The 27,584-nt window shown below is 33.8% G+C and overlaps 1 protein-coding gene across 3 annotated transcripts in view; it reads right to left on the reverse strand.

Annotated features, from left to right (window-relative positions):
- Window positions 1-863: 863 nt before the first annotated feature.
- The window catches only part of LOC113497217 ((11Z)-hexadec-11-enoyl-CoA conjugase), a 38,371-nt gene continuing 11,650 nt past the window's right edge, over window positions 864-27,584 (reverse strand). The window contains exons 1-7 of one of the 3 annotated variants that reach the window (XM_026876657.1): window positions 18,368-18,555; window positions 17,937-18,238; window positions 17,435-17,565; window positions 10,919-11,130; window positions 7,671-7,856; window positions 3,572-3,741; window positions 864-1,140 (exon numbers count right to left, since the gene is read on the reverse strand). In XM_026876657.1, coding sequence (XP_026732458.1) covers window positions 1,028-1,140; window positions 3,572-3,741; window positions 7,671-7,856; window positions 10,919-11,130; window positions 17,435-17,565; window positions 17,937-18,237 — 1,113 coding nt within the window. In that variant the 5' untranslated portion in view covers window position 18,238; window positions 18,368-18,555 and the 3' untranslated portion in view covers window positions 864-1,027. Of the gene's footprint in view, window positions 1,141-3,571; window positions 3,742-7,670; window positions 7,857-10,918; window positions 11,131-17,434; window positions 17,566-17,936; window positions 18,239-18,367; window positions 18,556-27,584 lie in introns of those variants that run through there. The other 2 variants (XM_026876655.1, XM_026876656.1) reach the window with 2 other exon arrangements.

The raw sequence follows: 27,584 nt of genomic DNA on the forward strand, positions 1-27,584 counted from the left end.
AACAAGTAATGTATCACGTCACGTGTGATATAGACGTGTCACGATGTAATGGACAAATTTAAACTCTCGGTTCGTGAACTTAGTAGCTTACTTGGAAAAGCAACTGGCTGTAGCCAGAAGTTGCAGGTTGGAGTTTTGTCTGTGCGTAATGAATTCCGTACTGCCACGCATCGGCCTCATACTAGGGAGATGTTGCACGGTTGTTCAGGTTAAGTCAGTAAGTCTGACACTGCCACATCCCATCCCTGAGGGAGAGGGTGTATATCAAGATTCCCCGAAGTTTCCGAATGAAAGGATCGAGTCGAAGGTTTAAATTATTTCATTGTATTATTTATATTTCATTGCTAATAAAACCACGTTTTCGGCGTAAATTTACCTTAGCAAAGAAATACAGTTTAATTTTGAAGCGTAAAGTAGAATCCTTAGGTTCGATCCTCCTTCGATTATCCAATAGAAATGAAATTTAAATATTTCAGCAATTTCTATTATTTGTTTAAGCTGTCTTAGAAAGAGAAAAGGTATGAGCAACGAATGCAAAACCTCATTGAAGCGTGAGTAGTCGTATTTGCAGTTTTCGCTTCGCTGAAGAGAGTATGTAAGCGAATTATTGATGTAGCAGTAATAGCCCAGCGGCAGTACGACCGGTGGTCTGTCAAAGTTCTTAGGTTCGAATCCATTTCTGAATTATTGTGTTTCATACAGAGTGATAATCACTTGTTAAAAACTGTGAAGAAAATCATAGTGAGGATACCAATACACCAAGGAATTTTCAAAAGTGTGTCAGGCCACGTTAGATACCTACTAGCGGTTTAAACTCTGACACCAAGTTGTACATCAACCATACGAAAATAAAAAGATTCATGTAGTAAACCTAAAAGAAACCTATATTAGAATAGTAAGTAATTATAGAAAAATATAATAAATATACAAAAAAATCAACAAATGGAATTCTTCAACAATAAAACATAATTACAACAGTTTAAATTATTCGTAAATTCTCTAATTTGGAAGGTTTTAGAAGGTTTGTTCACTCCTTGCGGTCGTGTTCCGACTTCGGGCAAGGCTCCTCAGTTTCGTGGAAGGTGCCGTCCCCGCAACGCCTCGCCCTACTCGCTACCATAGCGTTTGTGGCGGCTTTTACTGAAAAGAAAATAATAATAAATATACATTTAATGAGGAACCATTTTAGTTTCTAGCCGGTTCTTCATAATAGGAATGACATTTTGGAAACGCGCAACAAGGTTTTCTTTGCAAGATTTAACGTTTATTTAAAGCTTATATTTGCTTAACACAGACGCCTCATTATCACCTTCTAGTGGTACCGGGTTGCAAAGATGTTTATTTTTTTATTTAATTCAGTAACTCATTTTTCTAAGGTCGTTAGATATCAGACCATTTAAAATAAATTAAAAATAATCGCATATAGTTTATTTGAGGCTAAACAATCCATTTCGAGTAGGCTTCTATATTTCAATTTCAATAAACACTATTCGTATATTCAATATTCGTGAATATTAGTTAGCAGAGTATAGTATAATATGTATATGAAATGGGATTGGTCAGCACTCTATAAAATTACTTATTGTAAAGTCAATAGACGGACGATTACAGATACCCTTCACCTCAGCAATAGATAGTTGAGTTACAGATATAGGTATATTAAACTACCTACCTATACAGGTATGTATGCACTATACATTATCAATAACTTAAATTATAACATGGCATATATGGCATGACTTGCCTGTTGGTATAGTGGTTAGTGACCCTGACTGCTATACCGGAGGTCGTGGGTTCGATTCCCACCCAGGACAAATGTTTGTGTGATGAGCACGATCATTTGTTCTGTGTCTAGGTGTAATTTATGTATAATATGTATGTATTTAGAACTATATAAGTATGTTTATCAGTTTTCTAGTACTTATAACACAAGCTCTGCTTAATTTGAGACTAGATGGCGTTGTGTGAATGTTGTCCAATAATATTATTATATTATTATTATTATAACAATAAAATATTGTGAGAAATTGTAAATTTCAAGACAAATGGTCACCCATTAATATGATATATGTAGTTACTAACCGTTGCGTAACCTAAATTCTTTTAATTGTTGTTATAGCGACATTTTATCATTTAATTTGAGGACCCTAAACATTGTGGTGTGTGCCGTTTTTTTAAAGTTATAGCTTTCTCTTTCGACAAAAGTTTAAAAGTCTAGGTGATAGTGAGTATCTGTAGAGAAATGTAGTTAGACATAATATAGGTATTTCGAGTAAGTTATACCAAAAAAATGCTAAACAGTAATAGTCCATTAAAATTAACAATGGCAATGTTGATGGTACTATCATTAAAATATATCAAATAATGTCACTAAAGTAATGAAAACTGACGACTGAAAGAAAATCAGACTTTACAACAAGTTTAGATAAAATATCTTTGTCTAGAGAGTTACTATGTTTTTAACTCTAAAAGTAATAATGCTAACCAATATCTTTGAATGTAACTTAAAACTTATTTAGAAAAGAAAATAAACTACACAAAGACAATGCTGTTAGTCTTTTCTCATTATTTTATGTGGCTGTTTAATCATATGGCTTTTTCAAATAAATTAAAATACAATGCATGAAAAAAATGGTGTTTGGTAAAATTTTAATGAGAGATTTTTTATCAATACAATAGAACAAAAATCGTTACTGTAATGGAAAGTAATTATGTGTTGGAAAAAGTTCTGGAACATTAGCTCAAAGGAGTATAATTTAACTAAAATTTGTGTTAAACGAAAACGGTTTCGTTAAACTATGCTTTGAGAGGCATGCTTATCCCAGTCTTCACATATATCCCTCCTTTGTTCAATCCAAAACAATATGCCAGAGCTCCAATTCCGCTATTTACAATGGCCGATGAATGAATGGCAATTGGATTAAATTTAATATTATTCGTATTTTCCATAGCATTTTGCTAACACTACAATCGGAAATTGATTGCATTGACCGTGAGTGTTCTGCCACGTACCGAATTTCCAATTATTACATTGGAAAAATTCTTAAGAGGATACATGATGGCATCTTAATCCCATTTCCATTCATTCATCGGCCATTGTAAAATTTCCTCTAACAAAAATTGCTATTTCTCATTTTATACTCATTTTATCTTACAAGAAGACGCGGTAATAATTTTCCGCGAGTGAATTTCGCAAGATTGCCGCCTTGAACTAAGTTTTCAAATTGTTCCTGTCTTGTACAAGTTTGAGTATTATATTTCTGTATCCGCTGAAGTTCCTTGTTGAACTTACGCTATTATAATAGGTACACAAAAGGCTCAGATATTGCCATGTATAGGGGTCTACCGCTACGACATAATATAACATTATTTTGTGTAGTGGTCACGTGTCCCGATTTGCCACGCTTTTAGCCTAAGTTTCGGTCCGTTCGGCTGTCCCTATGTAACTTATTGCTTGTATGTAAATAGAGAAGTGTACAATGACGTCTCCCTAAAAAATCTATATGTTTCAGAAAAGATTTTTTCGAATATAGTGTACATGCTATTTAAATAATATAAAAGATATACTTACAATCATAAGCCCAACCAACTTTGGCGAAGAAATCAATGAAATTGGTGGAAATATTGATTCTTCCCAATTCCGAAGTCCTGTAGTCCCAGGGGAAGACGTGGTGGTAGTTGTGCCAGCCTTCTCCTAGCGCCGCCAAGCTGACCAGACTGTTCTCCACAGATTTCACAAACCTGGGTGCGAATTAGAGGTTATATCAATGAGAATTAATAATTAATTGCATTTAAAAAAAAAAAAACGACTCCCGCAGTAAGGAATTTAATTCCTTGAGTCGCGGGGTGTTTACAAACATACAAATTACATGCACAGCACAAACAGACAAACCGATAAACCGGTTTTGTGGAGCACTACATATTGTAATTGTATATTTAACAAATAAAAATAAATAAATGCACAATGACACCCAGACTCAGAACAAGCATTCGTGGATCACACAAATGCTTGTCATACGCGGGGATCGACCCGCGACACGACACGCACAGTGGGTTTGGTTTGGTGACCACAACCACTCGGCTATCTGTGCAGTCAACACCACATGCCTGGAATTTGTGCTACTATTTTTTTACATATAATACAGAAGATTGTAAGGATGAATATGGCTGTTGGCTGTCTGTCACTCTTTCACGAAAAAAAAACCGGCCAAGTGCGAGTCGGACTCGCGCACCGAGGGTTCCGTACAAACCTGCAAGGTTTACAAAGTTCGTTCATTACGACAATCGAGTCATATAAATATATATTTTGTAATGTAACTAAAAATTTAAGGAATTCGGATTTTTTCCTGTATGTGTGCTATAAAACGTAGCTTCATGCCAAATTTCAAGATTCTAGGTCGACTGGAAGTACCCTTTAGGTTTTGATTCCCTTGCGAGTATTTGCGAGTTTCAAAATATGCAGCTTAAATTGCTGTTTCTTTTGATTGCGTTGACATAGAAGTTTGATTTTGTTACAGCTTAAAGGTATTATAGACCTGAGTATTTGGTATGAATTTCAATTTAATACCTCTACGCGTTTATGAGGAAATAGGTATTAAGTTTAAAATTATTAAAAAAAAAATTATTATGTGATGTAACTAAAAATTTAAGGTTTTCGGAATTTTTCCTTTATGTGTGCTATAAAACGTTGCTTCGTGCCAAATTTCAAGATTCTAGGTCGACTGGAAGTACCCTTTAGGTTTTGATTCCCTTGCAAGTACTTGCGAGTTTCAAAACATGCAGCTTAAATTGCTGTTTCTTTTGATTGCGTTGACATAGAAGTTTGATTTTATTACAGCTTAAAGGTATTATAGACCTGAGTATTTGGTATGAATTTCAATTTAATACCTCTACGCGTTTATGAGGAAATAGGTAGTAAGTTTAAAATTATTAAAAAAAATATATTATGTGATGTAACTAAAAATTTATGGTTTTTGTAATTTTTCCTTTATCTATGGTATAAGACGTTGCTTCGTACCAAATTTCAAGATTCTGAGTTCACGGGAAGCACCCTGTAGGTTTTGATTCCCTTGCAAGTGTCGAAAATTTGCGGCATAAACGGCTGTATCTTTTGATTGCGTTGCCTTAGAAGTTTGATTTTTTCACAGCTTCAAGGGACAGTAGACCTGAGTAATTGATATAAATTTCAGCTTCATACCTCCACGCGTTCCCGAGAAAAAGGGTCTTGACAGACGGACGGACGGACGGACGGACAACAAAGTGATCCTATAAGGGTTCCGTTTTTTCCTTTTGAGGTACGGAACCCTAAAAACGGTTGAATGCGTCTCTACGTAATTTTCTGGAACATTGCTGTCTACTTTTAATAAAGAATAACTAAATCGCTCAATCCGTTCGGGAGCTACGATACCACAGACCGAGAGATGTATCAAACTTATAACACCCCAATACGTACAAATCAAACGATCTCGTGCAAAGAGTTTGTATATCAGATATCTCAGTTCAGTTTTGTTTAATGTTTTTAACTAGCTGTTGCCCGTGACTTCGTCCGCGTGGTTAGAAGATATAAGTTATAATTTATACCTGCCTTCTATCTACTGCCTTCTATCTATCTTGTAGGATTCAGTTAGCGTTTGCAATGTAAGCGCAAAAAATGAGTTTTTTTGCGACCTCACATTAGAAACCTAAAAAATTGTAGCCTATGTGTTATTCTGATGTATAAGCTATATTGTGGTAAAGTTTCATTCAAATCCATTCAGTAGTTTTTACTTGAAAGAGTAACAAACATCCATACATCCATACTTACAAACTTTCGGCTTTTGTAATAGTAGTAGGATTCATTATTTGTCTGGGTATTATGTCCTTGATAGTTTCAATAGACTCAACCAGCCACAATAACCATAAAATTTGATTTGTAATAATATGTGTTCTATGACGTAAAGTGATTTGTTTGTTCGGGGATTGAAGTTAGATTTATCGAATGTCACGTATAACCCCAATATTTTCTGGTTGAAATTGGAGATTTATTGTATTACGATACAGGCAATGTAATGGCATGTTTTATCTTTGCTACGCATTTCATGAAATAGATCTTGTTGTCAGTCTTTTGTTTGGGGAATCTTTCTTTCGTTTAACGTTGGTAACCTAGGTAAATAGTGGTTTCTTAGGTTTACGCGAATGTTAGACATTGAAATGAAACGACTTTTGGGTTTATAATATTATTTTACCTAGGTTTGAAATGAAACGACTTTTACGGATTTTATCGCGGTTTAATTTTTGGTTTTAGTTCCCGACGTTTCGACACCTTTGCAGGTATCATGGTCACGGGCAGACCTGCAAAGGTGTCGAAACGTCGGGAACTAAAACCAAAAATTAAACCGCGATAAAATCCGTAAAAGTCGTTTCATTTCAAACCTAGGTAAAATAATATTATAAACCCAAAAGTTGCAGGTATAACAATACAAAGGGCAAAGGAAGATGGAAAATTTAGAAATTATTATTTTACAGTACAGAATTGTAGCATTGAAATCGTTTTTTACGTTCTTTTTCATCTTTGATTTGTCATGAAGAGTAACGAGAAAATCAACGGACAATAAACTTTTAAACAGTACCCGTGTAGAAAACACATACGGCTTGTACCTTTATAGATAATTACAAAATATAAATACGAATTTACGACCAATCGTAAAGAAGCAATATACTAGCTGTTGCCCGCGACTTAGGTATAAAGATAGGAAGGAATATGCAGTTGAATACTGCTTAAAGGCCTATCTAAAACACTTGAATGCTCGAATAGCCGAGTAGTGAAAGGTCACCTCGCCAAATCCACTGCCACTGCCACATAAATTCTTGCCTTGAGTCTGAGTGTGTTTTAAGCGTCGAAGCATAGAACAAACTTTCCTACTACCACATATGGGAAATTCAGATCTTAGAAGTACATAATTAAAACCCAAGTTTTAATGAGACCTAAAGGGACCCTTTTTTAAAAAGCCTCAACTTTGCTTTCTGGCTTTTTTGAGCTTTGATCTCGAAAACGGCTAAATTATTCAAAAAACAAAGTACACACCTTATGTTTTAAAAATTAAATTACAAATTCAGGTCCACTTGACAGGTTACTTTAGTTAATTTTTAGAAAAACAAAATTATGACATTTTCCACGGTTATTTTTTTCCTCTTAATACAAAGAAACGCATCAAGATCAGTTGTTTGCAATTTTATACCTACTCTTATCTTCAGAAACCCCTATTTAGGCGCAGGTGTACAATTACTGTGAACCAATTCATTTTATTCAGTTCCATATTTTTGACGTGAAAACGTGACAGACAGAAATAAATAGACACTTTCGCATTCATAATATTAGTAACCATTTAAAGTAAGAGATAAAGGATTACACGGAATCGGTAGTACAATACGGTAACAGCTATTAGAGCATGAGTAATATTCTTTGAAACAAGGAATAAAAAATTAATATATCCGTTTGTGCATAAATGATCAGAAGATGTCTTATCCGCGGTAAATTCTGAAGCAATTCCAGATAGTCAGCTTTCGTATCCTTTACATACACTGTGCACAATATGCATGAACAATTAATACTTAATGATAAATGAAGTATTCTTATACAAATTTCCATATCAACAGTAAGAGACTTATTGTACGGTTTTAACCAAACAAACCTGTCATAAGGCTTGTTGCCCCAGAGGTGAGCGAAGCTATTGACGCAGAAAGCGATGTTGAGCGTTATAGTGAATCTCGTCACGAAGCTGATCACGAAGCTGTTGACCAAGGTCTCCTGCCAGAAGTACCACGGCACCCAAACTGGCAACGCGATGTTCAGTAGCCCGAACATTGGGATGAAGAAACTAGAACAAAAATATTAACGTCAAACACTTACAAAATAAGATTGAAATAATGTTAAGGTTTACTTGTGGATTTATCGGGATTGCCCGACTAGTTTCGGACCTAACCGGAGTTCTTAACATATGCAGGGTCGCAGATCAGTTCAACCCGTTGCAACATTTAATTATGAATATCCCTTACGAAAGATACCACAAAAATTAAAGAAATAAATATCGCATAATGTATAGAAAAGATTTTTTAGTACATCTTCGCCGAAAGGAACTAGTAATTTCTAAAGATTCCTGATACTATCGGAGCAAAACCACTTAATTCCACAAAGGAAATGGATTTCCAACAATTTTTATCTGTTGTTAATAAATGTTGAAATATATTATACTCGAAGCTTTCTTACATATTACATTTAACAAGATTAGGGATAGTGCGAGCCTTCAGTGTTTTTATGAAACAACTGTTTTAATTTCTTTCTCAATGACCAACCTTTTTATCAAATAAAATTTTGGTAATCTCTTTACAATAGCGGTTTTAGGACTACTATTTACATGGTTAGCAAAACGTTCGCTTTCTCAAAAATATATCGCATGACAAAGCGAATTAAATCGATGTGGGTACCTGCAGTAGCGCAATAGACGATTTTTTTGTTTCAAATCCTCGGGCGTTTTTTCTACGGCGATAGTTTTACACCGGGCTTGCGTGTCGCACCAATAAAAAACCTTGCTATAAAAACAGTTGATTGTCTGATTCAGTCATGTGGTTGTATCGTTACGTTTTGCATACATTTCTCGCTTTACAGTATAGTTTTCACTGTTTTCAGATTCACATTTAATTATGCTAATGGTACCTGACTACATACCAGATTAATTACAATTATACTGCAGGCTTGAAACCTATTAGGCTAGTTCTAATATTTCACAAATTGCGTTCCATAAAATTTGAAGACGCGATAAACAAACGTATCCTACATTTTTACTTATTTTCTTTTTGTATTTCAATTTAATTATTAAGTAGACTTTTGTTTCATTTGAAAATTAATTCAACTGTGTAGTTTTGTACAAAACTTAAATCTCTGTTCGGTTTAATTATAATTACGTTTTGATCTACAAACAATTATGTTTAATGGATAGCCCTTTGTCATTATAATAGGATTAAAACATCTAAAACGTTCTATTAATCTTGTATCGCGAAATAAAATTCTATGAACTGGATATGCATGAAGAAACAGATAAAACAAAACATGATTTGTAACAGTTCGTTGTACTAAATGTTACTTGAAATAAATAGGATCCAGTGAGATACATGAAAAATATCCCGAATATTCCTATAGGACTGAAATTTTATATTCTCGACCAGTTTCTCATAGAGCTCCAAATAACAGTACCTACTACTTGACTCCATAACCAATTAGGCGAACACAAATAAGCACTAAATTCTAAGAGAATCCAATTTGTTTGATGTTAATTCACAAATTGAAATCAGGAAAATGTTTTGTAGGATTCAATACTTGAAAAGAAGTATGAAAACATTAATATTTTCTATAAGAAATTTGTAGAAATTTTTCAGAAACAACTTCTGTTGACATACTTAAACAAACCTTGGAGCTTTATAAATACGTAGAGTCCATGTAATAATAGTTCTACACACACTTAAAATGATACAATCAAGGGTTCGTTAGACCATATAAAACTAAAAAACTTATGAATAATGATTACCCTTAAAAGGTATGAACAGTAATTTGCCTAATCGACTTTAGTGTTCATATTAAATTTTCCAAGAAATCTATACTATAAACAATGTTTTAGTTTTTAAGAATGGCTAAATAATGTGAGCGAGTTGATTGCACTAATGCCTATCTAATTCTAGGTATTAGGGATTATTCGTTCCCTTTAGCAGTTTGAGTTAACTTTTTAGAAGTCCTTGAAAAAATTGAACGCGAGTTAATTTATTAATTTTATTGTATAAAAGTTTTATTGAGTAGTGAGCTTTTTCGCTGGCTCGCTGAACATGAAAATTAATCTTTCAATAAAATATACCTACGTTTTTTAAACGAAAATTACGGCAGGTTTCCGAAGCTTTTCTTTGGTGTGAATAATTACGCTAAATTGACACTTACTGGACAGTTGTATATACCTATGTTACATTTTCTTTTATTATAAATTCATAGACTGTCCTTTCAAATTTAACACTGATTTCTTGTTCTACGCCACCTCTTGGTAACTCATTGAGAATGCTACTGGTATTATGATCGCCATTGTACTTACTTGTATAAGATGTATTAAGTAAATAAATCTTATGTTGGGACAAAGCAATGGAAATCCGACATGAAAAGTGTATTAAGATTTAAAAGTCCATAATTATCTGTTTTCATTGCGGTTAGGACGAAACTTGTAGTGCTGTATTTAAATTCTAGTTAACTCAAATTATCCTTGAACAAATGTGGGTTGTTGCCAGAACAGTATGTGTATTATTTTAAGAAACGTAAAACCATTTATTTATGATTTGTGAATAATCATCTACGACAGTTTACAAGCCACATGCATATAAAGTCCATATCGAATGAATGTGTGTGTGACAAGTGTAGCGCACTTGTCAAACAATAATAGCGAGACTAAATCTATATACCTACATGTCCTACATCCCTGAATCGTATAGAATTTGAAATAAATCTTACTATTGATCTAGTGGTAAGTGGAACTGACTGTTAAATCGGAGGTAGTGGGTTCGATTCCCACTCATTACAAATGTTTGTGTGATGTGCACGATCATTTTTTCTGTGTTTGGGTATAATTTATCTAAATTATGTATGTATTTAGAAATATATACTCATGATACAAGCTTTGCTTAGTTTGAGACTAGGTGGCGTTGTGTGATATTACCTATATTTATATTTTAATTAATACGCAATTAACAAACAACAGATGACACATTCTGTAGATCTTTCAAATAATGCATGAAGCCGCGTGACGGTTGTTCCTTTAGACGGCCTTTAGACAGTTTTGCGTTGACGTTTAAAGCATTAATATTTAGTTCTGCATGCGCTGTCACAAATTTTATTTCATCAAAAACTTACATTTTCTGTAGCCTGACAACAGGGTCTGCACGTAGGTCAGCGCAGGAAGCCTGCAGCGCGATGCGACGGTCCACCACGGCCGGGTGGGGGGTCAGCACCAGCCAGCCGACGTGCGCGAACCAGAACCCTCGCCTGATGTCGTGAGGGTCCGCCACCGTCTCCGTGTACTTGTGGTGCACTCGGTGGTCGAGAGCCCAGGTGTATATGTCACGCTGAAGAAAACGAAAATCGTTAGTCATGCAGGTTTTTTATTGGTTTCTATTCTAGTTTATTCCTCGAGCAAATTTCGGAGGACTTTAATCAGACCAAAATGGGTTACATGTAGAACGTGTGAATTAGATATTTTAAAGAGGCATTTGGAAAGAAGCGGGAGATTTTAGGCTTGCAATGGCTGGCATTAGCTGGATGCGAACAGCCGAAGATAGATCTCGATGGCGTGCAATTGGGTCGGTCTATGTCCGGCTGTGGATGAATATGGGATGATGATATATATTTCATTTTCTGTGTATAATTTACTTCTTGCTATCTCAGTAATATATGAACATGCTAAATAGCTTAGTCCAAAGTAGAACAGGTGGCTCTCCATTGCTATCAGTTCTTATCAGAATAAGTTTAGTTTTCCTTTAATTTAGTCTAATCTAAGGCTCTTTAGTGCTAAATATGACGTCATCAAATTATAGTTCCTTCATTATTTACTCAAAATCCGAGAAAATTATTAAAGTTGTTTACGGCATATAATTATTAAGCATGTTTATCATACTTATTATGTTCTAATTAGTCTATAGAGGTCTTGTATGAATTTGCCTTCTTTCATCGCTATAATATTTTTTCTGCTTTCTGATTCATTAAATAAGTTTAAGTCACAATAAAATGAAAAGTTTGAAGACTAGATCGTTTTCATGATATTCTAGCCCATACTTTGTCGTAACACAATATTCATGAAACTTTGATCTATTTCATCTGGCCTTTGTTCTTTGAAATTCGAAATAAGTCAAAACACTTATTTCATTCTATTTTCAGTACCAAACGTATGACGTCTTTTTAAAAAAAATCCCGGTATCACAATTTATTAGTTGCCCTTAGCCGTTAAAACAGGGTGACAATCAACTCTATCGGACATCCATGAGATGTAAGACTCCCACTCTCTGCTAGCTGCAGCTGCAGCTATCATGGTTTATGAGATACGGCGTCGGTACAGACAGACGGACAGGCTGCGATGTCTCAGTAGAAGGGTAACAATTTTACCCTTAACGTCCAAAACATACGATAGATGATCATGATGGTCTCATTATTTAATCACAAAATTTATCATTTTGGTGAAGAATTGGATTAAAAAAATGGGTTAAAAATTTTGATTTACCTAGAAGAGCATTCATAAAATCATGTAAATAACAATATTATTCTTGTACTTAAACAGTAACATTAACTAGTATTAGTAATACTTAACTAATGTGATTTCGGATTTCAGGAACCAACATTAACCATTAAAAGCTTTGTTCTACCACGTCGAGTAATTTGGTGGTCTGATTGTATTTGAAAGGGCAGCCGTGAATAATTGATCGACTCTTTAATGTTTTCCACGATAAACATTGAATTATCACATGATGAGAATATTTCCTTTTCGGGCTTTAGGTTTTCTGTACCCAAGGACGGAACCCGTACAGAAGTATTACGCAGGCTTCGTTGTCCAACCGTCTGAGTCTGTCCGTCTCCCTCTACATCAGTCCATCCATCGCTAGGCTGTACCTCATGAACCGTGATAGTCAGTTGAAATTTTCACAGATGATGTAGGTACTAATTTTCCTGCCGCCATAAACTAATTAGTGGTTGAAAAATAAATTACAGCGTGCGTGGGTACCTATCTCAAACTTGATTTGTCACCCAACTGTTTTTTAATTTCAGCCTATTTGTCACGAGTCGTTGACCTGTTTTCTAGTAGGTATATTTTTGTTGTTTTGTATTATCATTTTGTTCACAATACTTATTCATTTGGTTACGATAATAGTAAATAACAGAATGTTATCAATATTATCATAATCGACTTAGGCGGAGGTCGACGGAGCCGTAATGAAGACTGGATTCGCGTGATTTAAAACTTTTTTCGAGTTTATTTTGTGCTTATAAAATTTTTAATTTTAATAATGATAATGGCTCTGCTGCTGTACAGCATGTAAGTGATCAATAGTGGCAAAGCGGTATTTGAGACCCAAGTTTTCCACGGCCTGAAATTTGTCGAATTCGCTTCAATGACCGTACCATTGCAGTGAATTTAGGAATCTTTATTTTTGGAAAGTTGGGAACTATAGCATTGGACACCTCTAACTTTATAGGTCGTCACGTTTCATGAGTTTTACCAAACTCACTACTGGGTATGTTCATAGCACTCCCTTGTAATCCAACCAACCACATTTATTTTACTAAAAGAAAAAATAAAGAGCATCAAAAATAAAATTCATACAGTAGGTACCTACGTAACGCTTTCATCACGTAGAGACCAACCAAAGTGATTGACGGTATAACGTTGATGAAATTCAAATAGGCATAAGCCACTTATCTTTTTATGAGTTTCAGTTGAACGTCAATTCTGAACAAGGCCGAACCATGAAAGGTCAAATACGTACAATTGGCTCAATTTAGTCACAAGCTACGATCTGACTAGATGCAAGTGACTACCTACTATATAATTATTGCCATTATTTAGATTGTTGTTATCTTACACATCGATCAACAAGTTGCAAGATATACCTTATATTGTTTTAACTTCAAATAAAAAACTGGCGAGACAAACTTGATGATACTTTTATGGGACCAAAACACTATTTCACGTTAAATAAAAAAGAATCAACAGAAAAGGTCATCCAGTTCGGAGTTTAGACGATTGAAAAGTTTCCTCACATTTCATTCAATAAGAACACCTCACGTGAATGTAAAGAGTTGACGTAACTATCTAAATTACAGAGTTATCTAAAATTTTACTTAATAATTTATGCATTAACAGCAACAAAAAATATTATAAGTACCTATGTAATTACATTCATGTGTTTTTTCATCTGTTTCACGATAAATTGTTCTTATCTTCCTCATATTTGACAATGCTGTTAACGACAGCAATGAAACAAAAAATATGTTAAGTTTCGTTTCTAATATAAGAAAAACAAATTACATTTTAAGAAATCTGCGTAATGGTTCTCGGAATATGTGAAACTGTTTGTACTCCCTTACGCTAGTATTTCTCAAGCGTAGGCGTCACACAAACGTTCATCGAACACCTACGCTGAAGAAACGCTAATTTGAAGGAGCACTTACCTACGTTCGATCAGTAACTTGTTTTGAAGTGATAGTCTGGTATTATAACAGTTGGAGTGATAAATCGAAATTTTTCTTTTAAATTTGAAAATTGAATTTTACACACGCTTACCTAAAATCGGTGAAGGAAAACATCGTTGGGAGGCATCGTTTCCTCAACACGCATTCCTCCTAACACATTATTCGCATACACCTCTCGTTTGAATGCTCAAAAATCTAGCTTCGCTGTGACTCTAGAGCTGTACTGAACGAGGCTAGGAAAATGAAGCGATTCTATCGATTATTTACATACACATCCCTCGCTACGCATCCTAGCACATTTTTAGAGGAAACGCAGCTTTAAAATTATATATATATACGCATCTTATTATGCATTTACAATGGTACTCATTTTTTTGCTACCTGGCAAAGATAATGTTCTCATTTGGCTATGAATATGGCATTTAACATTTTATTGTTATAGTATTCAAGGACGATAAACTAAATTACGTTTAGTTGATTAATGGTGCCGTCAATAAAATTTGACAGCTACAAACATTTATCTGTATTTATTTTAGTTTAACACCAGAAGTCGCCATTAGCAAATAATAAATGAAGTTATGGAAATCAGAATTATAAATGATTTGTTGGTTCTATTTGTTTTAAAATGTTGCAGCTTGTAGTAAGTTGTAAGAAATGAAAATTTGTTTCTTCCTTGTTAGTATAATACTAGCGACCTGCCCCGGCTTCGCACGGGTGGATATTTATGTTTTAAGCTTATTTTTCGGGGTAAAATATAGCCTATACGGATTCGGAAAAATCCCTCTAAGTAACGGTAAAAGAAAATTTGAAATCGGTCCAGTAGTGTTTGAGTCTATTCAATACAAACATACAAAAATACCAAGGTTTCCTCTTTATAATATTAGTATAGATAAGAAGTAACCCATACTTAATAGACATATACTTAAAAAAAAAGGTTAACCGTTGTTAGTACCTACATAAACAGTCAAGGCCGCTCACTTTGCGCTTGACCTAAAACATTTGCGACTGTGATTTCTAGTTACCATGACCTTTGTGATTAAAAACCCACTAAATAGGTAGCTGGAAGGGAATTAATGTATAGATAGTTTGTCAGGGGGGGGGGCAAGGGGGTTCTAGGAATGGGGCAGGGGAAGCTATCTGTCTAGTAATGGCGTGCCATATCACGCTCTTGTAAACACGCCATGGTTGACGCGAATCGATAAATACATTATAAACATCATTTATTTGATGAAAATGACATTCGAATTGTTCTTTCGAACTGAGTTGATACAGTTGATTACTTAATAAGTTAAATTGCTTAATTAATTGGTCTCTAATTACTTTGTACTATAGTTTACGCCTTAAGCTAATGGATTAATAGCGGCAACGTGATATATCGAGACTTTCGTATGGTAACGAAAATTTGAGTTTAGTTTTATCGTTTTGTATTGACGAATCTTTACATGTTGATTTTTATGTAAATACTCTACAGCTTTGTACCTATTTTTAACCGACTTCAAAAAAAGGAGGAGGTTCTCAATTCGACTGTATTTTTTTTTTTTTTTTTTATGTTTGTTACCTCGTAACTTGCGATTGGGTGAACCGATTTTCATAATTCTTTTTTTATTTGAAAGCTTGTGCTTCCCGTGTGGTCCCATTATCACCATTTCAATATCTGATGATGGGATCTTGTAGAAATCGGGGGAACTCTTCAATAAATAACAGCAGATTAACCGCAATTGTTGCTATAGCATATCTAAGCATTGTTTACGCCATCACACAACATATTATCACGCCTGTACTCACTACAAAGGTTATAAAAACTATTTCGAAAAAAAATAATGTTCAAGGTCACTTACAAAGTTTTACAAAAAACGCAATACTGAAACTAAAATAAACATAATTAGATGTTTGTTCTGATGAGATATTCGGTTATTCAAAATGGCCTCCATAATTAACATCACTCTCAAATGGTAACAGACTGGGTGGAGGCTTTCGAACAAATATCACTGGGAATTCTGGGCAGTTTCACGGGGGTAAAGAACTCATTTGGGCAGCGCGTTTAGTAGGCCTACCCATACTAAAAATCACTAACTTTCCACTAAAAAGTGAAAAATAAAATTAATTTTGGAAAAAAATAAAAACCGACTTCAAGACTACACTAACAATATATACAATTGAACTAAAAAGTATAAAATAATATTTTAATTACAAGCCAAAGAACACTAAAGGAAAATCAACGAAATTATTGATACTTATGCATACTATTTACATTTTAAAATCAGTTATTTTTGGAGTCGGTGCCAGGCAAAACAAAAACAATATATTAATGACACAAAAAGAAATAACATAAATAATTGAAAAACAACCGATAATTGAAAAGAAGACAGTAAAATAATTTATCTATTAATAACACAAAAAAGAAACATAAACTGGCCGCATTTGGCACCGATCTCAAAAATAACTGATTTTAAAACGTAAATAGTATGCATAAGTATCAATAATTTCGTTGATTTTCCTTTAGTGTTCTTTGGCTTGTAATTAAAATATTATTTTATACTTTTTAGTTCAATTGTATATATTGTTAGTGTAGTCTTGAAGTCGGTTTTTATTTTTTTCCAAAATTAATTTTATTAATCAAATGATGAATTATACTTTTGACGAGGTTCAAAGCAAAAACAATGTTTTTTTGAGTGTTGCGGAACATCAAGCTAGAGAGAAACTTTAACGCTTTAATTTTTTACCTCATTGTATTTCCAGCGTTGCCCCTTAAGATAATGAAAAAGAGTAGAATTGAGAGTAATAAAATCTCAAACTTATTTTTTCTTCAAAAGAACTCTTTTTATTACAACCCTGTGAAACAAAATAGGATCAAAGAGTTTTTGAAGACTTGAAGTGCAATTTTTTGTTCTAATTTTTAACGAGATATCTGCTTGTAGTTTACATTTTACATTTTGGAATTCTTTGATAATATCTACATATTATCATTTTAGAAAGTTTTTCTTAGTTCAGAGTCTGCGTTGTTTTGTTTATGTTACTTATTAACATTTTTTTTTGTAAGGGTACTTCATTTTTTTCTACCATGCTCTTGTAAAGCTTTCCAGATCGTCGCATTAACAAGAACCGCATAACAAATGGTAGGCCTATTCAGGGGGTTATTCAAGGTTGATGATGATGATGATGACAATAAATATGTATAATTATTCTCACCTGTCCAGTTACAGTGAAGAGCAAAGCGAGTAGTACCCGTAGAGGTAGCTTCGCTCTGTACGCCCGGTGTGACCACAACCTGTGCACGCCGGCCGTGATGCCGAACCCAGACGTGTATATTGTGCCTATCACTGCAACAAACATACGCGTTAGTGCTTTGCAACAATTTTCGGGGCAATTGTTGGAAAACACAATTATCTATACAATAATTTTATTTTGCAGTTTGGAAAAATAATTTCTGTTTTGGTAAGTAAATTGAGGCACTGCAAAAATAAGTGCCGAATTTACCAGTTGGGGCTATTATTATTTTTGGAATTATATTTCGACAATTAATTTAATTCTTCTAGTCTATTATCTTGTTGTAATAATGTAAAAAACCACAATTCAGCGTAGAGCAATATCTCTTTTAGAAAAGCAACTCTACTGCTTTGAGTTCGAAGTGGCCTTTAGAATCAAATAGGTAGTCGTAGCTAATGCTAATTGAATACAAGTGAATACTTACCAAACAATATTGTGAGTAACTTAACTTGATTGCTTATAATCAGGTAAAGTCCATAAATTGAAACTAAATGCAAAAGTATTTGAACTATAAGGTCTGGCCATCTAATTTGTGCGTTGAATTTCATCGCTTCATATTTTTTTATATCGAAGTCTGAATCACTTGTCACTTTGTCACTGGCACTGTTTTCTAACATCGTATTATTGTTCTCAAAGTCTTTCACATTATTCGTTTTGTATATCTTTGGTTCTGACTGCTTCATTTCTTCGTTGCACATCGCCATATGCTGTTGCGCGGGTGCCATTCTGTAAAGGAAAGAGCAACTATTAAATTAAAACGTAAAAACCCAACTTACTCGAAGAAAACTCTCAGTAGCAGTTTTAAATAGGTTTGGATGTAGATAATATATCCAAACAAATCATACAAATTCCGACCTGAAATGTAGATCGAATGAATAGTCGGTCTCGTACCTTGGTAACCAATGAGGTGGGATAATCGGTTGTAACTGTCTCTTATAGCAAGCTTGACGATGTAAAAGTTCGCTAGGTTCTATAAATCAACTTTTTTGAGTAAATACAATGCAAAAATATTCATAGATAAATTTTCAATTAAATTGTTCTCATTGTTATTTTTATAGATGAATTTTAGAAGCGGTATGTTTTTTTTACTTCTTAACTAGCCGAATACTTCGTTGCGTGTGACAAAACTATTTATTTGGTTGCATACAAGTTTTACCTTCTTACTTTTATGACTCATAATAGATTAGGCCGTTATCTCTAGATACATTATCACTGTATGAGTAAACACAGGTGTTCTTTAATCAATAATGAAGATGCGAAGTACCTATATTTGTCATAACTGTTATTTATTAATTTCTTATCTATTAGATAGTAATGTTGAATAATCTAACCGCGGTTTATACTGATTGAATTTTTTGTATTTATAAATAAGTTTTCCTTAAAGTTACTCAATGAAATTGCGTATCATTTAATAACGTAAACGTGTAATATTAGAACGTGCATCACTAATTAAAATTACACGAAAAGAAAACCTATATTTTACTCATTCGTCAATTAATATAAGCTTCTACTACAATCCCAAAAAAAGAAGAAATTGTTTTGTTCGCGTTTGTTCCTAGAATTGGATGGCTGGATTCATCAGGGAGACCGAAAATGAAGATTTAAACTTAGTGGTTTCTTAGGTTTACGCGAATGTTAGACATTGAAATGAAACTACTTTTACGAATTTTATCGCGGTTTAATTTTAGATTTTAGTTCCCGACGTTTCGACACCTTTGCAGGTATCATGGTCACGGGCAGACTCTAAAATTAAACCGCGATAACATCCGTAAAAGTAGTTTCATTTCAAAGATTTGAACTTGTAACTAGAATTTGAGTACGGTCGTTGAATGGGTTTCGAGAGATGTGAATTAAAGAAGAACGAAAAACGAATTTGTCATCATCATGAGGTCGAAAAAATACTAGGATTCTACCAGCTAAAGGCAAACCGAGCAAGGTGAGGAAATATTGATGGCTAATCAAAACCTTGTTTTCATTTTTTCATTCATCGCCTTCAAATTTTTATTTTTATTTTATTGTTACTAACAGTCTTTCGTAAAATTCTTAATAAAGACCTAATAAATGAATTCATTCCAACTAATTTCGATTACTTTTTGTGTCATAGAATGCACTCATTTAAGAAGAACTTTAATAGCTGTAGCTTCTATACTTTTCAGAAAAGCGAATCTAGAGTTTTATAGTTCACAAGCTGACCCGTGCCCACTTCGTTGGGCATAATGTTAATAATCCTTGTTTAGTACAGGGTGTAATGGTTTAATTTCTAACTGCCAAAAGGAAGGTTATACATAGGTATAGTTTGTATTTGCATATTAATACAAAATTCGAAAGTAACTCTGTTTGAAAGAAAAAACATTTTCTGCGAGATTTGCCATAATCGAATTCCATGAAGAAAAGTTAGTTTGGTTATGGTAATTTTAATTGTTCAAAACTTCTCTGTAAACTATATTGGATGTAATGTTATCATTTGGTAGCAAAATATATTGTCTATCAGAGACTAATAAATATGACCTAACGATTTAATTAATATTATAAAAATTAAATTACTTATACTATCTAATTTAAAAAACGACTTTTTGTAACTTAAATATAAAAGTTAGACATATGCTGTCGTTGACTTTTTTGTAGGCATTTTTAACCTCCACATCTTTTCTCTAGAACTTAAAAATATATCTTTCATAATTAAAGCAGTGTTCGTAAGAAACGCTTTCATTCGACCGTTTTTTCTCCGATTCACTTCGCAAAACGGATTATCACGTAAAAGTCTTTTTTATTTTTCGGGTTTTATGTAGCCTATGAAACTCACCAGTAATGTGGCTTTCTATTGGTGAAAGAATTTTCAAAATCGGTTCAGTAGATCCCAAGATTACCCCTTACTATCTAACAAACACACAAACTTTACTTCTTAATAATATTGGTATAGATTATTTTGCCAGTGTGAACCAACCATACGAAAACAAGGAAAGCTATATTGTGTACTAATATAACTAGGTACTTTACAAATTGAAACAGCTGTTCTCCTATCTGTTCAGTTACGTATTTATCTACATTACTGTCGTTACCATGTCATAAGTAAACACAGGTGTTCCTAAAATCGATAAGGAAGTTGCACGACGTGTTTTTAATTCTTTGAAAAGCAAAAGTATACTCAAATATATTATGTACATACATATGAAGGATATTCAAATGTATCTGTTGGTTTTTCAATTAATTTTTGCTTAATTTGCCTTCTATTGGGTTTAAAGTAAGTTTGTTGTAGTTGAGATAAAAAAAGGAGAACTAAGCTGCAGCTCAGACCGGTGTCTCCACTCTCTGAATGTTTTGAAAAAATATAAAAAAAATATTTCTATTTATTGGGTTACATAAATAGGCAAATACCAATTATATCTGACTCAATGACTTTGTTTGCAATTGACATAAATCAATTCGATATAAATCATGCCCGCTGGTCACCGCTTGGTAGAGGAGTTTCCGCACCCAAGCGGTCCCGGTTCGATCAGTATCTATTATTTGTAAACAAATTCCAATTTCAAATACTATAATATATTTATGGTTATTTTATACAAATAATAGCAAAATATGATGACAAATATGTCAAGGAAAAGATAGCCATATTGTCGGGCGTCGAGTTATGAATGGGTCATAAAGTCACGCATTTTAATTACGTACAATTACTATTGTATTTCTCCATGCACGATAAACGTGCGCTATTGTTATTAACTCTTAAACTAAGAGGTTTACGACTAGGTTAAGAGTATGGAGTCTTTGAAAACCACACGTAGATATAAAAAACAGTGACCTTGAAAACGCCATTACGAAATAGTCTAGAGATTTCTCTCTGTTCTCGGAGGTCCATAGTAACTGTATTGAATTCCAACCTCATAACGTGTTTAGTACTGTATGGACGAAATGGTTTTGTGATTATTTTTATTAGTACACAAACACACCTGAGTGTTATTAAGTCTGTAGATAAGATAGTTAAGTAGAGAAGATATTCTTATCTATTGAGTTAGAGGGAAATCCCTTAATAAATAAAATATATATTTTGTCATCAGTTATTATGACGTTAGCAACGAATGTACGTAAACAATAATTGGTTTTTGCATTTAATAACTGACTGCACGGATAGCCGAGTGGTTGTGGTCATCAGGCCAAACCCATTGCGTGCAACGTGTCGTGGGTTCATCCACGAATGCTTGTTCTGAGTCTGGGTGTCTTTGTGCATGTGAATTTTATGTTTGTGAGACCCCCAGCGAGTGGTTTACAAATATATATCATTTATTTTGATGTATGGTAGAGTCGTGAAACAGTAGTAAGTTCTATAAATGCTGCACTACCTACAGACACGCCGCTGCGCCTTCACAATCTTCGCATACAAATGCATGATGCGTAGGCGTGTCTTAAAAACCACAACGGTACTATAAATATTGCTAATACGTGCAGTCAATTTTGTCAAAACCCAGATGATGCTCATATTATGTATTTGTAAAAATCTTTCTGACATACGCTTTCAATTGGACCGTATATTTGCTTATATTTTTTTTATGTATGAGAATCCTTTTTTTTCGTAACTACCCTTAAAGACAATGCCCGCCATCTCTTAACGCATACACATTTGTGCAAGTGAGGTAGCTTGTATTGTGTTGCGTCTCTCTTTGACTTCGGCAAAACATTCTACTTAAAGAAGGTAGTATGCCTCCTTTTCATTTTTTTCCATTATTTATGTAAATGGTTTATGTTAATTAAAGTTTATAACATCAACGTGCTATTAATATTCATGGTTTCTATGAAATATGTTTATTTTACAACTGTTCATAAAAGTGTTTGACTCATATTAGTGTATTGGACAAGGTGAAATGTATTTTTAATGTTTGTAGCAATTTTAACCGAATGGTAAAAAACGGAGCTCTTTTGTAGTCTATATGTTATAGCAACTGTACTTGGAGTTAGTTCAGTAGACATATTTAGCTTTTTACGTATTTTATTGTTTATTTTTTTTTCAAGTTTTGCACTGTTAGTTCTTAACGAACTCGCAGTTCTTTGTTACCACATCTCATGTTACCTAAAGTAAACGAGTAATTGAACTGATCATTTTTAAGTATATATTATGGACCTTAATTTTTCCAATCGGTGCAATCGATCTTAATAAAACGTTCGAAATTATTAATATCGATTATGGGTAGGTAAAGGAAGACACAGACAAACAAAATTAATCTTATCTAGCTGTCATGTCATGACTAGTAGGCTAAAAATAATATCGATGAATCGATCGATCAAGATAAGCTAAATTAACAATGAACGAGATATTCGCGATCGTGATTTATTTGTACTTAATAGATAAACAGATAACATTCGATGATTCATAATGTATCCCATTACAGTCATAAAGTAGTTAGTATTTATACATTATTTTAATTATAATTTTGTCGTCAAAATATTAGGCCTGTACATTTTTTTAGAAAGGTTAATACTATCTCTTCTTAAACAACTAAGGTCTTTATATTTATGTATTTTAAGGTATATTTTGATTAATTCTAAAACTCGACAATACTGACGATTGAACTGTAGTGTTCAGCAGTAAATCAAAGAGACTAATTGAGAATAAAGATAATTCAAATACAAATTTAAATAATACCTTTAATTATCTCTTCTCAGAAGTATTAAATATAACAGTACTAGTCGTTTACAGTCAGTTATAAATAAAAATAAAGCATGTATTCATAATAATTTGAAATGAATAGTCATTTAGAAGTTATCAGTAGATAATTAACATTAACGCAAAGCAATTAATTCGTAATTGTAAAGTTACATTGATTTTTAACGTTGTTTCGGTATCATATTTTTAACTGACTTAAAAAATGAATGAATTCTCAATTCGTCTGTATTTTTTAAGTAATTATACCTTAGAACTTCAGACAGGTTTAATAACAGTTTTTTGTAGAATACAATTTCATCGTATTTAGTTTTTATTTCAAGTTGTTTGTAATATTAACGACGTAATTAGTTATTTAATACATGTCGGAGCTCCTTCCCGGTTGGTAGGACAAGCACGTTAGTTTATAACGATTACATGAAAAAGTTGTGTGCCCTAAGGACTATTTCTACCTCATGAGTCTGTAGCAGTTAAGACGACGTATTTTTTAAAGTTTCGTACCATAGAGGTAAAACGGAACTTTTACTAAGTGTGTGTCTTACAGATATGTTAGAGTACTCTGTGATATTATTTTCAATTCACCTCATTATTATAGGTAAGTTTTTGGTCTACATTAATTTATGCATAGATATAATTATTATTGCTATTGTACTACTGTACAATTTACTTTTGCTTCAAAACGTAAACACAAACCTAAATATTATAACACAATCCCACTAATATTATAAAGACAAAAGTTTGTGAGTGTGTATGTTTAGTACTTTTTCACGTCAAAACGGCTGAACCGATTTTAATGAAATTTGGTATGTAGCTAGCTGACACCCTGGATTAACACATAGGCTATTTCATCGGCCTAGCCTTTTCCCAACTATGTTGGGGTCGGCTACCAGTCCAACCGGTTTCAGCTAAGTACCAGTGTTTTACAAGGAGCGACTGCCTATCTGACCTCCTCAACCCAGTTACCTGGGCAACACGATACCCCTTGGTTAGACTGGCTGTCAGACTTTTTTCAGCTTCTGACTATCTGTAACGACTGTCAAAGATGTAGGAATAACAGCTGGGACCCACAATTTAACGTGCCTTCCGAAACACGGAGGAACTCGTTATGACAAAGATGGTCACCCATCCACGGACCAACCGCGTCAAGCATAGCTTAACCTGTGATCGAATCACTTATGCGGTTATAGCTTAGCCACGAGCTCCTCAACACAGGCTATTTATTACGAGAAAATATCTTGTTTCCTATCCACACGGACGAAGTCGCGTGTAACAGCTAGTATTATATTAAAACCTACTACTAGGTAGGTACCTATACACCGTGATTTTTTAGTCGTCTTACAAAAGCAGCCTAGTTCATGTATCCAATGACTAGAACACGTACATGATAAAAAAATAGGTATTTATGAGATAAAAAAAATTAAATGCAGTTTTTATTTAATATTATGATGCAATTCGTAGTTTTTTAGAAAAACAGCTCTGTTGCGAGCGCGGTCCGAGCCTTGTGACAATGGTGAGGGGCGCGGGCGGCGGCGTTTTTATCATTTTTAGGGTTCCGTACCTCAAAAGGAAAAAACGGAACCCTTATAGGATCACTTTGTTGTCCGTCTGTCCGTCCGTCCGTCTGTCCGTCCGTCCGTCCGTCCGTCTGTCAAGACCCTTTTTCTCGGGAACGCGTGGAGGTATAAAGCTGAAATTTATATCAATTACTCAGGTCTACTGTTCCTTGAAGCTGTGAAAAAATCAAACTTCTAAGCCAACGCAATCAAAAGATACAACCGTTTATGCCGCAAATTTTCGACACTTGCAAGGGAATCAAAACCTACAGGGTGCTTCCCGTGAACTCAGAATCTTGAAATTTGGTACGAAGCAACGTTTTATAGCATAGATAAAGGAAAAATTACGAAAACCATAAATTTTTAATTACATCACATAATATATATTTTTTTAATAATTTTAAACTTACTACCTATTTCCTCATAAACGCGTAGAGGTATTAAATTGAAATTCATACCAAATACTCAGGTCTATAATACCTTTAAGCTGTAACAAAAACAAACTTCTATGTCAACGCAATCAAAAGAAACAGCAATTTAAGCTGCATATTTTGAAACTCGCAAGTACTCGCAAGGGAATCAAAACCTAAAGGGTACTTCCAGTCGACCTAGAATCTTGAAATTTGGCATGAAGCAACGTTTTATAGCACACATAAAGGAAAAATTCCGAAAACCTTAAATTTTTAGTTACATTACAAAATATATATTTATTTTTTTCCGGTTTCTACGGAACCTTCGGTGCGCGAGTCCGACTCGCACTTGGCCGGTTTTTAAGAGTATATTTCAGGTTTCTCTTGTTTAATTTTTCTTCGTACTTATTATCTTAGTTGATGATAAAAAAATAATAATCGCGCCTAGGGGTATTTTACGTCGGATACATGAACTGGGCTGCTTTTGTAAGACGACTAAAAAATCACCGTGTATATTCCGGTCTTGTTCAACTAGGTAGACTTCTCTACCCATAAAACAACACAATGTAGCTTTAGAATATCACTCATACATTAACGGAGCTATTGTACCACTGCATATGGCTCGAGTTATTACGGTGCTATTCGAATTGATCATGATTCATACAATCAATTAAGAACAATATGAAATATGGTTGGTTACATCACTGGCGCAGACGTGTTTTCCTTTACATTTCGAGCAACATTGTTGTCTGCATTCTTCTTGACGAGTGATCCCGTACATGCTGAACTAATAGGAGAGCCCTCTACAAGACATATGAATAAAATTGGACTGTCTGTTTGGAATATTGTAAATAAAGTATCGATGGCGTACAAAATGTTTATGAAATTGATTATGTACCAAATAATTTTCTTTAAGTTTTGTCGCTCTATCTGTTTGTTCCAGCTAATCTCTCAAATGGATGGACTGATTATGACAAGATTATTATTGGCAGGTATCTGATGTAATAAGGCGTAGCTAAAGATACTTTCATATTAGAAACATAAAGTAATATTATCAGAATCAATAAAATAAATAAATAAACAAATTAATAGTTTCGTTCAGTGCGGAAAGAAATTAAAATAACATTTGTTTTATTCCACACGGACGGAGTCGCGAGTAAAGCAAGTTTTATAAGTCTTTGAAGTTCTAGAAGCGAGAAGGCTACACGCCACCTGCTCTATCTCGCTTTAACAACTGCAATAGTCCTAATTGAAGAGGTGGCTGTGAAAGGAACAGTGTGGCAGGTAACACAGCTTTGATAAAAATAGTTTACCATTAGCCTGTATAATGGAAAATGAAAGATAACACGCAGGTGATGTGTATAGGTATATGAATCTTCAGCAATAAGAGCTTGAAATAATATAAATAATTGTACAGGTTCACATGTTTGGAACTATAAATGTTCGTCTACGAAAATCAGAGAATCTGTTGATCAGATGGGCAGTTATTTTTAATTGCCTTCATTAGTTTTAATCATGAATAAAAAGTTTTAATGACTGTCCAAAATATAATGAAGCCAGTCAACTTTAAAATATCTTTTAGATCCCTATCCAATGGACAAAATTCCACTGTCTGTCCGTCTGTTACCAAATTGTTTTTCATAAAGTGTACCTAATAGACTATTGGAATATACATAAGATTGTGAATTTCTGTTGCTTCTAAACTAACGTTAATATAGGTCTCATATAACGACATGCTTTTTTACCGTATTTTTTATAAATAATGGTATGGACGGAACCCTTCTTATTTGTACTCAAACTTGGCTGGCTTTGGCTCTTACCAACTCCTATTTTTCCTGGTTCAATATAAGCTACAGCAACGAACTATTTATCTTATCTCTAAACGAATAGAGTCTACTATTGACTGGTATGAAATAGCATGTAGAGCTGCATTTAGTATTCCGTTACAAGAGACGAGACAAATAATACAAGTAATGAAGTAATTGCTAGAGGTGCATATTCGACCCCATCGCAGTTAAAGTAGCAAAGTGATGTTTTCGAAATAATGTGTACTTTTTCAATTATTCTGTAATAATTTTCGTCAGAAAACCTGTTATCCAAATATTGGAATCTGAAATCGGCAACCCGCTATAGGTATAGCTTCTCCTATAGGGAAGCTATATAGCTTACCGCTAATCAATATCACTCAACTGAATGTTTCAAAAGCCTTAGACTAGATAATGTTTAGTTTCAGCCTTAACATGCTATCCATATAAAGCCGTATTTTATGCATATTCACAAAGTAGAATTTTTAAGTGCTATGATATTGGTCTAAGCCTAGGTTTTGACGGCTCAATCGGAACGAATCAGCAGGGTTTATTTTAAACGCATTTTAAACAACGTGGAAAGCCTCAAAGGCCTCTTTCATGCAAAGCTTTCAGTAAATAATTATTTCAGATATTAAAGTTATGCGATTATAT

This window comes from Trichoplusia ni, chromosome 9, assembly GCF_003590095.1.
Source record: "Trichoplusia ni isolate ovarian cell line Hi5 chromosome 9, tn1, whole genome shotgun sequence".
Lineage (NCBI taxonomy): Eukaryota > Metazoa > Arthropoda > Insecta > Lepidoptera > Noctuidae > Trichoplusia > Trichoplusia ni.